Source organism: Bufo bufo, chromosome 8 (assembly GCF_905171765.1).
Source record: "Bufo bufo chromosome 8, aBufBuf1.1, whole genome shotgun sequence".
NCBI classification, from domain to species: Eukaryota; Metazoa; Chordata; class Amphibia; order Anura; family Bufonidae; genus Bufo; species Bufo bufo.
In genome coordinates, this window is record NC_053396.1 from 5659372 (window position 1) to 5676092 (window position 16721).

At 48.7% G+C, this 16721-nt stretch overlaps 1 protein-coding gene across 1 annotated transcript in view; it reads left to right on the forward strand.

Annotated features, from left to right (window-relative positions):
• Window positions 1-16721, forward strand: part of CFAP77 (cilia and flagella associated protein 77) — a 97705-nt gene that overhangs the window by 36778 nt on the left and 44206 nt on the right. Inside the window, exon 2 of the mRNA XM_040442799.1 lies at window positions 16372-16471. Within this exon, the coding sequence (XP_040298733.1) occupies window positions 16372-16471 (100 nt within the window). The remainder of the gene's footprint in view (window positions 1-16371; window positions 16472-16721) is intronic.

The following is a 16721-nucleotide window of genomic DNA, read 5'->3' on the forward strand; positions in this document are numbered from 1 at the left end:
TTGAAAGACAGCGCCATCCCTGTGTACAGGTCGTTTGTGGTATTGCAGCTCAGACCCGTTAACTTCCATAGAGCTGTAATGCCAGACACGACCTGTGGACAGGGGTGGCGCAGTTTCTGGAAGAGAGCAGCCATGTTTTTCTAATCCTGGACAATCCCTTTAATACTCTGACACGCTGTAACAAACCCTCAGCTGTGCGAAGAAGCATTCGATCTGTACAGGTTAATACACTGACACGCTGTAACAAACCCTCAGCTGTGCGAAGAAGCATTTGATCTGTACAGGTTAATACACTGACACGCTGTAACAAACCCTCAGCTGTGAGAAGAAGCATTTGATCTGTACAGGTTAATACGCTGACACGCTGTAACAAACCCTCAGCTGTGAGAAGAAGCATTTGATCTGTACAGGTTAATACGCTGACACGCTGTAACAAACCCTCAGCTGTGAGAAGAAGCATTTGATCTGTACAGGTTAATACGCTGATAGCTGAGGATGGTTTTTTAGTGTTCCCATTCACTGACAGCAAGCCTCCCTCATGGCGCCGTCGTTCTCTCCTGTTTGATTTCCTAGGACCCGGCGGCGAGGATCAGAGGAGACGGAAACAAAGGAAATGATAGGGAATATTCATGGGCGATTATCGGCTGACACGGGAGAGACGCCGCGTCTGAAATTAAACCAGAACTGCAATTACACCGCCAGATATCAAAGCCTGATGTGCGCCGTATGATTATCAGCAACAGTCAAGTGGGGGATCTCCTCACCCGCTTCTTAAAGGGAAACCGTCAGCAGGCAGGGGGGTAGAGCTAAGTAAGCCTCCAATCAGAGGGTCCACCGAAGTGGGGCTCCTCCCCCTGGACTCTTAGAAGGAGGACTCTTTCTGCCAGGGGAGGAGGCGGGTGGCTGACGTCATCCCTGGGACCTCTGCCCTTTTGGTTATGGATTGTTGTCCGCCCTGTATTTTTGGGGGGCTGGGTGTCCCGAGTTTTTCCCTGGGATGTCACACGCGGCGATCTCTGTGCCGCCGCGCCATGTTGCTGACGCTCTGCAGGCAGACTGCTCGCGCTCCGTCCTCCTAGGGCCCACCCGAGACCTCAGCGTCTTACAATCACATTTTCGAACCCAGTAAAGTTTACAGCTGGAAAAACGGCGCGTGGTAATGTGCGCGGCTCGTGGCGGCATCAAGCCTCCCCCGCCGCCATCAGGATTCATAAACCGGCTTTGTGTGTCACATCATTTCTTAAATGCTGCACCGTCAGGACCCGCGACATTCCCCCCCCCCCCCATCCTCCAGCGCGCGGTGCGCGGCGCCTCATTTGCAGTTGTGGAGCGTTCGCAGGGCTTACGAGACACATGCTCCCAATTAGCTGTTCCTCTTAATTTAAATGCCTCATAAATTATCTCCTGTGCACGAGGATTATCGCCTCATAACGCCACCGAGCATTTCAATAAACAGCCGCCGGCTCGCAAACCGCCGGACGAAGCCCGGAATGAAAAAGGCGACCGGAAACGCCGTCCATCCGATCGGATTGTTTGTAGATTTTTTGAGGAACAATGGTGACGATTGTGTATGGGGGGGGGGGGGGTTGGGGGGAATGAAAAAAATAAAAAATTCCCGATTTGCACACGGATTCGCAGTCCATGATCACGGATTAGCTCATTCAACGGTGCAAAATCGACGTGCAATCTGCAGCGTGTGCAACCGCTAACCCGCGGCGGTAACTTGAGGGTCAGCGGCCGATTCCTGCTGCAGATTCCACATTTATCCAACCATAAGGGGGATGTTCGCACAACAGATTTTTTGGCAGCCAAAAACTGCATTGAATCTGCGCTGGTTTCCGTGGGAGTCCGCGCAGCAGGTGTTGTGGCAGACGAGTTTTCACACGCGGTTACAGCGTGGACGCCGTGCTGCAGCAGGAGCATGCTTTCAATGGCGCTAATCTAAGCTTTCAAAATGAAAAACTGCAGGATACGCATCAGAATTTGACGCGGTCTCCTGACGAGGCTTTCCGGGGTGTCCGCGCGCTAACTGCGCCAAGAATGAACATGTGGCTTTTTGGTGCCATCTGCAAAAACCACACGTGACGCAACACCGAATCCGGTCTGAAACCCGTGTCCAAAATCCGTCATGTGATCATACCCTGATGTGCGCTCGCCCATCTTTCCCAGGGGCTGTCCCCCATCTTTCCCGGGGGCTGTCGCCCGTCTTTCCCGGGGGCTGTCGCCCGTCTTTCCCGGGGGCTGTCGCCCGTCTTTCCCGGGGGCTGTCGCCCGTCTTTCCCGGGGGCTGTCGCCCGTCTTTCCCGGGGGCTGTCGCCCGTCTTTCCCTGGGGCTGTCGCCCGTCTTTCCCAGGGGCTGTCGCCCGTCTTTCCCCGGGGCTGTCGCCCGTCTTTCCCAGGGGCTGTCGCCCGTCTTTCCCTGCGTAGTTTTGTAAACTCTCCGTGTTTGTACAGGGGCCCCGGGGCTCACGTGAAGCTGCATTTTAATCAGTCAATATGGCAGCTCCAAATTATTGAAAGCTTCTTAGGAAGGGATTAGCGCTGATTTCTTGGGGGAGCGGCAGAGGTGCGGCGGCGCTCCCCAGAGCTTGGCGTGTTATCACATCCACATCCGTCTCGGTGCAGAAGGAAAGCTATAATTGAGAGCAGATTACGCGCCTGCAGCGGTCGGGGCGGCGCGGACAGGTGTCCTACAAAGGACTACAAATGGCACTGCTAATTGTCACCTTTGTGGACGGAGGGGGGAGGGGCTGTCAGCCTGATCAGAGACAAGCACGCCCTATTCTAGGAAAGCTGGGTGGCGGCCATTACAGCTCTTATAGGGGGTCTCCAGGAAGTGATGGGGGTCCCAACACAAAAAATCAAAAGGTGTAGTCTTGCTGTCCACATCTTCTTCCAGCTACTGCCGCCATTTTGTCGCTCTTAATATTGTGCCAGCTGTGCCCCATATACTACCGCACCATGACCTGCTACAGCCCCAATATTGTGCCAGCTGTGCCCCATATACTACCGCACCATGACCTGCTACAGCCCCAATATTGTGCCAGCTGTGCCCCATATAGTACCGCACCATTACCTGCTACAGCCCCAATATTGTGCCAGCTGTGCCCCATATACTACCACACCATGACCTGCTACAGCCCCAATATTGTGCCAGCTGTGCCCCATATACTACCACACCATGACCTGCTACAGCCCCAATATTGTGCCAGCTGTGCCCCATATACTACCGCACCATTACCTGCTACAGCCCCAATATTGTGCCAGCTGTGCCCCATATACTACCGCACCATGACATGCTACAGCCCCAATATTGTGCCAGCTGTGCCCCATATACTACCACACCATGACCTGCTACAGCCCCAATATTGTGCCAGCTGTGCCCCATATACTACCGCACCATTACCTGCTACAGCCCCAATATTGTGCCAGCTGTGCCCCATATACTACCACACCATGACCTGCTACAGCCCCAATATTGTGCCAGCTGTGCCCCATATACTACCGCACCATTACCTGCTACAGCCCCAATATTGTGCCAGCTGTGCCCCATATACTACCGCACCATGACATGCTACAGCCCCAATATTGTGCCAGCTGTGCCCCATATAATACCGCACCATTACCTGCTACAGCCCCAATATTGTGCCAGCTGTGCCCCATATACTACCGCACCATGACCTGCTACAGCCCCAATATTGTGCCAGCTGTGCCCCATATACTACCGCACCATGACATGCTACAGCCCCAGTATTGTGCCAACTGTGCCCCATATACTACCGCACCATGACCTGCTACAGCCCCAGTATTGTGCCAGCTGTGCCCCATATACTACCGCACCATGACCTGCTACAGCCCCAATATTGTGCCAACTGTGCCCCATATACTACCGCACCATGACCTGCTACAGCCCCAATATTGTGCCAGCTGTGCCCCATATACTACCGCACCATTACCTGCTACAGCCCCAATATTGTGCCAGCTGTGCCCCATATACTACCGCACCATGACATGCTACAGCCCCAATATTGTGCCAGCGGTGCCCCATATACTACCGCACCATTACCTGCTACAGCCCCAATATTGTGCCAGCTGTGCCCCATATACTACCCCACCATGACCTGCTACAGCCCCAATGTTGTGCCAGCTGTGCCCCATATACTACCCCACCATGACCTGCTACAGCCCCAATGTTGTGCCAGCTGTGCCCCATATACTACCGCACCATGACCTGCTACAGCCCCAATGTTGTGCCAGCTGTGCCCCATATACTACCGCACCATGACATGCTACAGCCCCAATATTGTGCCAGCTGTGCCCCATATACTACCGCACCATGACCTGCTACAGCCCCAATATTGTGCCAGCTGTGCCCCATATACTACCGCACCATGACCTGCTACAGCCCCAATATTGTGCCAGCTGTGCCCCATATACTACCCCACCATGACCTGCTACAGCCCCAATGTTGTGCCAGCTGTGCGCCATATACTACCGCACCATGACCTGCTACAGCCCCAATGTTGTGCCAGCTGTGCCCCATATACTACCGCACCATTACCTGCTACAGCCCCAATATTGTGCCAGCTGTCTCCCATATACTACCGCACCATGACGTGCTACAGCCCCAATATTGTGCCAGCTGTGCCCCATATACTACTTCACCATGACGTGCTACAGCCCCAATATTGTGCCAGCTGTGCCCCATATACTACCGCACCATTACCTGCTACAGCCCCAATATTGTGCCAGCTGTGCCCCATATACTACCGCACCATTACCTGCTATAGCCCCAATATTATGCCAGCTGTGCCCCATATACTACCGCACCATGACATGCTATAGCCCCAATATTGTGCCAGCTGTCCCCCACATACTACCCCACCATGACCTGCTACAGCCCCAATATTGTGCCAGCTGTGCCCCATATACTACCGCACCATGACCTGCTACAGCCCCAATATTGTGCCAGCTGTGCCCCATATACTACCCCACCATGACCTGCTACAGCCCCAATGTTGTGCCAGCTGTGCCCCATATACTACCGCACCATGACCTGCTACAGCCCCAATATTGTGCCAGCTGTGCCCCATATACTACCGCACCATGACCTGCTACAGCCCCAATATTGTGCCAGCTGTGCCCCATATACTACCGCACCATGACCTGCTACAGCCCAATATTGTGCCAGCTGTGCCCCATATACTACCGCACCATGACCTGCTACATCCCCAATATTGTGCCAGCTGTGCCCCATATACAACCGCACCATGACATGCTACAGCCCCAGTATTGTGCCAGCTGTGCCCCATATACTACCGCACCATGACCTGCTACAGCCCCAATGTTGTGCCAGCTGTGCCCCATATACAACCGCACCATGACATGCTACAGCCCCAATATTGTGCCAGCTGTGCCCCATATACTACCGCACCATGACGTGCTACAGCCCCAATATTGTGCCAGCTGTGCCCCATATACTACCGCACCATGACATGCTACAGCCCCAATATTGTGCCAGCTGTGCCCCATATACTACCGCACCATGACGTGCTACAGCCCCAATATTGTGCCAGCTGTGCCCCATATACTACCGCACCATGACATGCTACAGCCCCAATTTTGTGCCAGCTGTGCCCCATATACTACCGCACCATTACCTGCTACAGCCCCAATATTGTGCCAGCTGTGCCCCATATACTACCGCACCATGACCTGCTACAGCCCCAATTTTGTGCCAGCTGTGCCCCATATACTACCGCACCATGACATGCTACAGCCCCAATATTGTGCCAGCTGTCCCCATATACTACCGCACCATGACCTGCTACAGCCCCAATATTGTGCCAGCTGTGCCCCATATACTACCGCACCATGACCTGCTACAGCCCCAATATTGTGCCAGCTGTGCCCCATATACTACCGCACCATGACCTGTTACAGCCCCAATATTGTGCCAGCTGTGCCCCATATACTACCGCACCATTACCTGCTACAGCCCCAATATTGTGCCAGCTGTGCCCCATATACTACCGCACCATGACATGCTACAGCCCCAATATTGTGCCAGCTGTGCCCCATATACTACCGCACCATTACCTGCTACAGCCCCAATATTGTGCCAGCTGTGCCCCATATACTACCGCACCATGACATGCTATAGCCCCAATATTGTGCCAGCTGTCCCCCACATACTACCCCACCATGACCTGCTACAGCCCAAATATTGTGCCAGCTTTGCCCCATATACTACCGCACCATGACCTGCTACAGCCACAATATTGTGCCAGCTGTGCCCCATATACTACCGCACCATGACCTGCTACAGCCACAATATTGTGCCAGCTGTGCCCCATATACTACCGCACCATGACCTGCTACAGCCCCAATATTGTGCCAGCTGTGCCCCATATACTACCGCACCATGACCTGCTACAGCCCCAATATTGTGCCAGCTGTGCCCCATATACTACCGCACCATGACCTGCTACAGCCCCAATATTGTGCCAGCTGTGCCCCATATACTACCCCACCATGACCTGCTACAGCCCCAATGTTGTGCCAGCTGTGCCCCATATACTACCGCACCATGACCTGCTACAGCCCCAATGTTGTGCCAGCTGTGCCCCATATACTACCGCACCATGACATGCTACAGCCCCAATGTTGTGCCAGCTGTGCCCCATATACTACCGCACCATGACCTGCTACAGCCCCAATATTGTGCCAGCTGTGCCCCATATACTACCCCACCATGACCTGCTACAGCCCCAATGTTGTGCCAGCTGTGCCCCATATACTACCGCACCATGACCTGCTACAGCCCCAATGTTGTGCCAGCTGTGCCCCATATACTACCGCACCATGACCTGCTACAGCCACAATATTGTGCCAGCTGTGCCCCATATACTACCGCACCATGACCTGCTACAGCCACAATATTGTGCCAGCTGTGCCCCATATACTACCGCACCATGACCTGCTACAGCCCCAATATTGTGCCAGCTGTGCCCCATATACTACCGCACCATGACCTGCTACAGCCCCAATATTGTGCCAGCTGTGCCCCATATACTACCGCACCATGACCTGCTACAGCCCCAATATTGTGCCAGCTGTGCCCCATATACTACCCCACCATGACCTGCTACAGCCCCAATGTTGTGCCAGCTGTGCCCCATATACTACCGCACCATGACCTGCTACAGCCCCAATATTGTGCCAGCTGTGCCCCATATACTACCCCACCATGACCTGCTACAGCCCCAATGTTGTGCCAGCTGTGCGCCATATACTACCGCACCATGACCTGCTACAGCCCCAATGTTGTGCCAGCTGTGCCCCATATACTACCGCACCATGACCTGCTACAGCCCCAATATTGTGCCAGCTGTCTCCCATATACTACCGCACCATGACGTGCTACAGCCCCAATATTGTGCCAGCTGTGCCCCATATACTACTTCACCATGACGTGCTACAGCCCCAATATTGTGCCAGCTGTGCCCCATATACTACCGCACCATTACCTGCTACAGCCCCAATATTGTGCCAGCTGTGCCCCATATACTACCGCACCATTACCTGCTATAGCCCCAATATTATGCCAGCTGTGCCCCATATACTACCGCACCATGACATGCTATAGCCCCAATATTGTGCCAGCTGTCCCCCACATACTACCCCACCATGACCTGCTACAGCCCCAATATTGTGCCAGCTGTGCCCCATATACTACCGCACCATGACCTGCTACAGCCCCAATATTGTGCCAGCTGTGCCCCATATACTACCCCACCATGACCTGCTACAGCCCCAATGTTGTGCCAGCTGTGCCCCATATACTACCGCACCATGACCTGCTACAGCCCCAATATTGTGCCAGCTGTGCCCCATATACTACCGCACCATGACCTGCTACAGCCCCAATATTGTGCCAGCTGTGCCCCATATACTACCGCACCATGACCTGCTACAGCCCAATATTGTGCCAGCTGTGCCCCATATACTACCGCACCATGACCTGCTACATCCCCAATATTGTGCCAGCTGTGCCCCATATACAACCGCACCATGACATGCTACAGCCCCAGTATTGTGCCAGCTGTGCCCCATATACTACCGCACCATGACCTGCTACAGCCCCAATATTGTGCCAGCTGTGCCCCATATACTACCGCACCATGACGTGCTACAGCCCCAATATTGTGCCAGCTGTCCCCCATATACTACCGCACCATTACCTGCTACAGCCCCAATATTGTGCCAGCTGTGCCCCATATACTACCGCACCATGACCTGCTACAGCCCCAATTTTGTGCCAGCTGTGCCCCATATACTACCGCACCATGACATGCTACAGCCCCAATATTGTGCCAGCTGTCCCCATATACTACCGCACCATGACCTGCTACAGCCCCAATATTGTGCCAGCTGTGCCCCATATACTACCGCACCATGACCTGCTACAGCCCCAATATTGTGCCAGCTGTGCCCCATATACTACCGCACCATGACCTGTTACAGCCCCAATATTGTGCCAGCTGTGCCCCATATACTACGCACCATTACCTGCTACAGCCCCAATATTGTGCCAGCTGTGCCCCATATACTACCGCACCATGACATGCTACAGCCCCAATATTGTGCCAGCTGTGCCCCATATACTACCGCACCATTACCTGCTACAGCCCCAATATTGTGCCAGCTGTGCCCCATATACTACCGCACCATGACATGCTATAGCCCCAATATTGTGCCAGCTGTCCCCCACATACTACCCCACCATGACCTGCTACAGCCCAAATATTGTGCCAGCTTTGCCCCATATACTACCGCACCATGACCTGCTACAGCCACAATATTGTGCCAGCTGTGCCCCATATACTACCGCACCATGACCTGCTACAGCCACAATATTGTGCCAGCTGTGCCCCATATACTACCGCACCATGACCTGCTACAGCCCCAATATTGTGCCAGCTGTGCCCCATATACTACCGCACCATGACCTGCTACAGCCCCAATATTGTGCCAGCTGTGCCCCATATACTACCGCACCATGACCTGCTACAGCCCCAATATTGTGCCAGCTGTGCCCCATATACTACCCCACCATGACCTGCTACAGCCCCAATGTTGTGCCAGCTGTGCCCCATATACTACCGCACCATGACCTGCTACAGCCCCAATGTTGTGCCAGCTGTGCCCCATATACTACCGCACCATGACATGCTACAGCCCCAATATTGTGCCAGCTGTCCCCATATACTACCGCACCATGACCTGCTACAGCCCCAATATTGTGCCAGCTGTGCCCCATATACTACCGCACCATTACCTGCTACAGCCCCAATATTGTGCCAGCTGTGCCCCATATACTACCGCACCATAACCTGCTACAGCCCCAATATTGTGCCAGCTGTCCCCCACATACTACCCCACCATGACCTGCTACAGCCCCAATATTGTGCCAGCTGTGCCCCATATACTACCGCACCATGACCTGCTACATCCCCAATATTGTGCCAGCTGTGCCCCATATACAACCGCACCATGACATGCTACAGCCCCAGTATTGTGCCAGCTGTGCCCCATATACTACCGCACCATGACCTGCTACAGCCCCAGTATTGTGCCAGCTGTGCCCCATATACTACCGCACCATGACGTGCTACAGCCCCAATATTGTGCCAGCTGTCCCCCATATACTACCGCACCATGACATGCTACAGCCCAAATATTGTGCCAGCTGTGCCCCATATACTACCGCACCATGACCTGCTACAGCCCCAATATTGTGCCAGCTGTGCCCCATATACTACCGCACCATGACCTGCTACAGCCCCAATATTGTGCCAGCTGTGCCCCATATACTACCGCACCATGACCTGCTACAGCCCCAATATTGTGCCAGCTGTCCACCATATACTACCGCACCATGACCTGCTACAGCCCCAATATTGTGCCAGCTGTGCCCCATATACTACCGCACCATGACATGCTACAGCCCCAATATTGTGCCAGCTGTGCCCCATATACTACCGCACCATGACATGCTACAGCCCCAATATTGTGCCAGCTGTGCCCCATATACTACCCCACCATGACCTGCTACAGCCCCAATATTGTGCCAGCTGTGCCCCATATACTACCGCACTACCGCTCCACCGCTATCACAAATATAATCTATACCAGGAGGATAACTGCTAGATATGGCATTCAGGCACATGGTTAAATCTTTTTTTTTTTTGTGTGTAAATCAAGTTAATTGAAAGAAGCTCCGCCCCTGCTTAATGTTTGCCTAATGTATAAATACAGACAGAAAAGAGGGGTGATTACCAGTAACCCAGATCAGAATCCAGCTTCTCCCAGTATGCCATTGTTTTTATACCCAATTTACAAAGATGGGCTGAAAAAAATATATAAAATGGAGGGACCCCTTTAAGTAAGGTCACATGACACACTTAAAGGGGAATTCCATCAATCATTACAGAGATTACTGTCTGCTTTCTAATTCCTAAAGTAAAAGTGGCGACCAGACCCCGCTGATCTAGGTAACCGACCCCTTTAAATGGATACAGCCATATGGTCGCTGTCAGCCAATCAGCTGAGAGGGATGTTCCATTTGCATGCAGTGCTTGGGGGAGGGGGGTACATAAAAATATAACCACCCATTGCCAGTTACATCTGTAGCGCATCTGGCAGTAAATCGGTGGCCCCCCGCCCGCTGCTCCCTGTGAGTTACTGCCCCGCTCCCTGCCCCCGCCTCGTGCCGTCCCTATCTGCTCCGCATTGTTTTCTCGGAGTAATCAAACTCCAGGCTAAGTGGAGAATAAATCTCATCGTGTAATCACCCGCGCAGCCAGATTCCAGCTGCCGCGGGGAGGGGGCGCCGGCTCAGACCCCCGCACCTCTAGAAACCGCAGCATCAAAGCCTTGCAGGCGCCAGACTTTGTAAAAATTTATGAAAAAATTGGGAAATTTTTTTTAAAAAGAAAATCCTGGGTTCAAATCCGCATCTCCCTATCAAAGGGTTAATTTAAATATCAGTAAAACGGTCCGCACTAACCACGCACCGTTTATAACACCGGAGTCTTCCCACGTGGTAGAGGGGCCTCTGTCCAGCCCTGTTCTTTAAAAGGGGTATTCCATCCATATGCCATCGCTTCATGATCGGTGGGGGTCCGACCTCTTGGACCCCCGCTGTTCCTAAGAATGAAGAGCAGTGCTTTAGAAGATGGGCGTGCCCCTTTAAACCTTATGGGCTTCTCCCAAAATCCAAAAACATCCTACTAGGTCAGGTGCAGTCCATTGAAATTGACAAAACAATCGGGGCGTACAGCTTCAGAACAAGCCGGCCACCAGAGGGCCTGTGTGGCAGTTTGGGAACTGTCATGGCAGCCATATTGGCTCCCCCCTTCCCCCCCAACTTTTTAGTTCAGGGTAGAAAAACTTGGCAGACAAGGAAGACATTAATGATTGTTAACTAGTCATTTTGGGATTTATATATTTTTTTGCTAGGGGGAAGTGCCCTTTAAATTTTTTTTAAAGGGCAACACCACCCAAAAAAAATAAAAAATATTAGATCAGTTGCTGATTTGGAGATGACTACTTTAAGCATTTGCTTGTTGTATTTTACAGTCGGAGGCTGCAGTAGGCACAATGAATGTGGTGATGATTAAATAAACCCCGCCGTCCCAGCCTGATAATAATCCCGCCGCGTCATTTGCATAAAAATGAGTGTACGGAGTCTCCGCTATATTTTCTGTACAGGCGCCATAAACAACTCCTATAAGTAGGCCGCCGCTTATTCACATAGCTGGGCCATAAAAAGGGATGTCATTTCCAGAAGGCGCCGGGAGAAAATAAGGACGGGCTGGAAAAGGTAGCGGGAGCTTGTTTTAATTAGAGCTGAGAGACGCGAGGCGCGAGGATGACATCCTAACGAGGTTTAATGAAGCCGTAGACGGATGGAGACAGCTGTCAGACTGCTCTGTATTCCTGCCGGATCTCCTGCTGGCAGAGATTACAGCCAGCCGGGGCAACCGCCCTTACCCCGGCACTTCGAGGGGCAACTTTAAATTTTTTTTTTTTATTATGGAGCTCAGATTGGTCGACTAGAGCCCCCAAAGTTTTACAGAACGTACAGGCGAATAACTTTGTAGCATTTAGGACCCTAAGGAAACTGGTGGAGAAACCCTAATGGTGGCCATATTGGTTGGACAACTTGATGGAAGTCCCAACAACTTTTTGGTTTTCAGGCTAAATTTTGTAGCAGAACAAATTGGACAAATTTGTGTGAATTTCTAACCTAAAATGGTCCCTGATCGTAGACCAGGTTCACGCCGTGCAGTTTGGTGCAAGTTTTTACATTCAGTCCCAAAAATAAACCAAAAACTGCACTAAAACTAACCCTCGTGCAGAGGGCTGCCGAATCTGTCAGTGCCCTGGAAGCAAAGCATCCTTCTGCAAGACATTGGTATATGGTGGGGGTAGTGGTCATGGCACATAATGGGACACCACCCAGAATATACTAATTTTTTATGTTTTTTAACTCCATTTTGTAAATTTTTGTTTTCAATGTAATAACGGAGGGGGGGGGGGGGGGGTCTATCTATAGACCATTGTGCGGTATCTCTTGAATGGCCTCCTAGATGGAATTTTAGCAGAATCTCAAGCCATGGTATGAATTATAAATCGGACCAGAGGGAATCATCAGACCATGAATGGTCCAGAATCGGTGGGGGGATTGCACTCGTTTACCTCAATGGTGAAGAACATCAAAAGGTTGACATGGAAATCTTCACTCATTAAACTCCTCCACCATTATTAATTCATCCCCGGGTCCCCAGCCCCACAAATCTCCAGCAATTTGGCCGGTGAAGCGACATGAAAGAGCGGTGACGTAGACGAGGGGCATGACTCCATCTATCCCGTATGGTAGAGGGACAATGCCAATCCCCCGAAGACCTCACCGTGGAGATGATCGGCAAACACGACAACCAACTGATCTCCTGCTAATCCTGCAGAAATCTGCTCCTCACACAAAGGCACTTCATCAGGACTAGATAAAGCGCTCAGCCCGGCCATTGTCCGCCCTCGTTACCCTCTTAGTTTGATTTACAGATTAAAAAGAACAAAAATAAAAAATTTAAGGGAGTAAATGGCGGGACAGGGAACGCACTGGATTTCTGGTGGTCATTCTGAGGGATTTTCATGGGTCTTCCCGGCCCAGATGTTTAGAACATGACCTAAATCTGCAGGTCTATTGTGTCCATATCCTTTCATCTCATTGTGCGTCGGGGTCTTCACACAAATCACATTATAAAGCCCCCGAGACGGTGAGAAATAGTTCAGTCCAAGACAGAAACATGTAGAGCCACGTCTTGTAGTCACTTGTAGAACACTTGTCTTGTAGGTACCAGAACCTGGATTCAAATACTTGAATTTTTCTTTTTTTATTATTATTATAGAAGGAATTGAACCTTTTTTTTTTCTTAACTTGTGCAGCCTTTTTACTTTTTAATTTTATTTAATTATTATTTATTTATTTTGGGGGGGGGTTGTGATAGGGTTGTCATTATTTTTCTCCAACTTTTAGATTTCTTTAAGAATTATTTTTCAATATTTTAATCTTTGGAGGGTTTTATTTCAAAATTTTTTTTTATTTCTTCTTATATTTTTGATGTCTTTTATTTGTTTTTTATCTTTTCATATTTTGAGATGCGGTTTTTATGTGGTATTTTTTTTCTCCTTTTTTGATATATTATGAAATACTATAATTAATAAGGAGCGATTTTTTTCATTTGCATTTTTTTTATATTTAGATTTTTTTATTGCCTTCTTTTAACATATTTTATGAGTTTTAGTAACGTCTCTTTGTCAATAATACTATTCCCCCGCCCATCCCCTCCAGACATACACACACATTTTTTCTGGTCTTCTTCAATTTTTGATTCCTAAAGCTTTGTACATGAAGCTTCTCCTAGAATGGGTGGAGCTTCTTAGCACTTGTCTGGGCATGCTGGGAGTTGTAGTTTAGTAACACTTGGTGCCCCACAGGTTGGAGACCACTGGGGCGGTGTATACATAGCGTATTCCCTGCTTGTACTTGTGTATTCAGCAGATGATGGGTCCTTATAATATGTCCATAATAAACAGGAGAGGAAACCTCGTCAGACCCCGGGGAAATTATCAGAAAGGCAAATTTAATTACAGGATTGTGTCCCAGAGGACTCTGGGTAATTTCCATTCCTGGCAGATAACAGTTATACTAACCTCAGAGCAAGGAAGACGTATACCTGGCGATAAGCCGTATCCGCAGGTAACTTACCCCCTGAGGACCCTAATGCCTAACTAATATACTTACCTCTGGTAATCACACTGCCCGGAGACACCTATATTACTGTACATAGGAGCAGTATTATAGTAGTTATATCCTTGTACATAGGAGCAGTATTATAGTAGTTATATTCTTGTACATAGAAGCGGTATTATAGTAGATATATTCTTGTACATAGGAGCAGTATTATAGTAGTTATATTCTTGTACATAGGAGCAGTATTATAGTAGTTATATTCCTGTACATAGGAGCAGTATTATAGTAGTTATATTCTTGTACATAGGGGCAGTATTATAGTAGTTATATTCTTGTATATAGGAGGCAGTATTATAGTAGTTGTATTCTTGTACATAGGAGCAGTATTATAGTAGTTATATTCTTGTACATAGGAGCAGTATTATAGTAGTTGTATTCTTGTACATAGGAGCAGTATTATAGTAGTTATATTCCTGTACATAGGAGCAGTATTATAGTAGTTATATTCTTGTACATAGGAGAAGTATTATAGTAGTTATATTCTTGTACATAGGAGGCCGTATTATAGTAGTTATATTCTTGTATATAGGAGCAGTATTATAGTAGTTATATTCTTGTACATAGGAGCAGTATTATAGTAGTTATATTCTTGTACATAGGAGCAGTATTATAGTAGTTATATACTTGTACATAGAGGCAGTATTATAGTAGTTATATTCCTGTACATAGGAGGCAGTATTATAGTAGTTATATTCTTGTACATAGGAGCAGTATTATAGTAGTTATATTCTTGTACATAGGAGGCAGTATTATAGTAGTTATATTCTAGTACATAGGAGCAGTATTATAGTAGTTATATTCTTGTACATAGGAGCAGTATTATAGTAGTTATATTCTTGTACATAGGAGCAGTATTATAGTAGTTATATTCTTGTACATAGGAGGCAGTATTATAGTAGTTATATTCTAGTACATAGGAGCAGTATTATAGTAGTTATATTCTTGTACATAGGAGGCAGTATTATAGTAGTTATATTCTTGTACATAGGAGCAGTATTATAGTAGTTATATCCTTGTACATAGGAGCAGTATTATAGTAGTTATATTCTTGTACATAGGAGGCAGTATTATAGTAGTTATATTCTTGTACATAGGAGCAGTATTATAGTAGTTATATTCCTGTACATAGGAGGCAGTATTATAGTAGTTATATTCTTGTACATAGGAGGCAGTATTATAGTAGTTATATTCTTGTACATAGGAGCAGTATTATAGTAGTTATATTCCTGTACATAGGAGCAGTATTATAGTAGTTATATTCTTGTACATAGGAGGCAGTATTATAGTAGTTATATTCTTGTACATAGGAGCAGTATTATAGTAGTTATATTCTTGTACATAGGAGGCAGTATTATAGTAGTTATATTCCTGTACATAGGAGCAGTATTATAGTAGTTATATTCTTGTACATAGGAGGCAGTATTATAGTAGTTATATTCTTGTACATAGGAGCAGTATTATAGTAGTTATATTCCTGTACATAGGAGGCAGTATTATAGCAGTTATATTATTGTACATAGGGGCAGTATTATAGTAGTTATATTCTGGTACATAGGAGCAGTATTATAGTAGTTATATTCTTGTACATAGGAGGCAGTATTATAGCAGTTATATTATTGTACATAGGGGCAGTATTATAGTAGTTATATTCTTGTACATAGGGGTTAGTACAGATATGATAAGTCTAGTTTATTACCTTTTTCATCCATGTTTGTGGACACTTTCCTCCCCTTCTCCTCTCGGAGCCGCACACAATGTACACATCCGAGCTGCATTCATGATTTCTGTACTGTGTCCTATGATGCGTCAGTGGAAATATTTCAGAGTAAAGATAAAGTAATTTTTAATGTTAATTATTGTTTGGATTGTCGCCATGTGGCGGTGACACGTTGTGTGATGCTTCTTCTTTTTTTTTTGCGTTGGACATGTGAATTATTTTGTGGATTCAGATGTCGTTTCAATATCTTTTTATTCCATTTTTGATCTTTTAGGCAGAACTTGGGAAGACGAAGAGGAGATGTTACTCTCTCCCCGGAGCAGACTTCACCTACGGCCTGAACAGTTTCCTGCAGGAGGGCGGAGTGGCGGAAGGTAGGCGCGGGCGCCATGATGATGACTTGGGCGTCTGTGATAGCAGCGCCCTAAGAGCATAGTGCAGGAAGTGGTGGTCACCCCACAATAATGGGGCATATTGTAGGCAGTGTGGGACCACCAGAGACCTTCATCTTGCGCCCTCAGTGTACAGTATGGTCACCCTGGGAGGTACTGACTGCCCCACCAGCAGGAGCTTCGCTATAGGCGGTGCTCGGTGGTGGTCTCACCGGGCCCCGGTGGGGTCTGT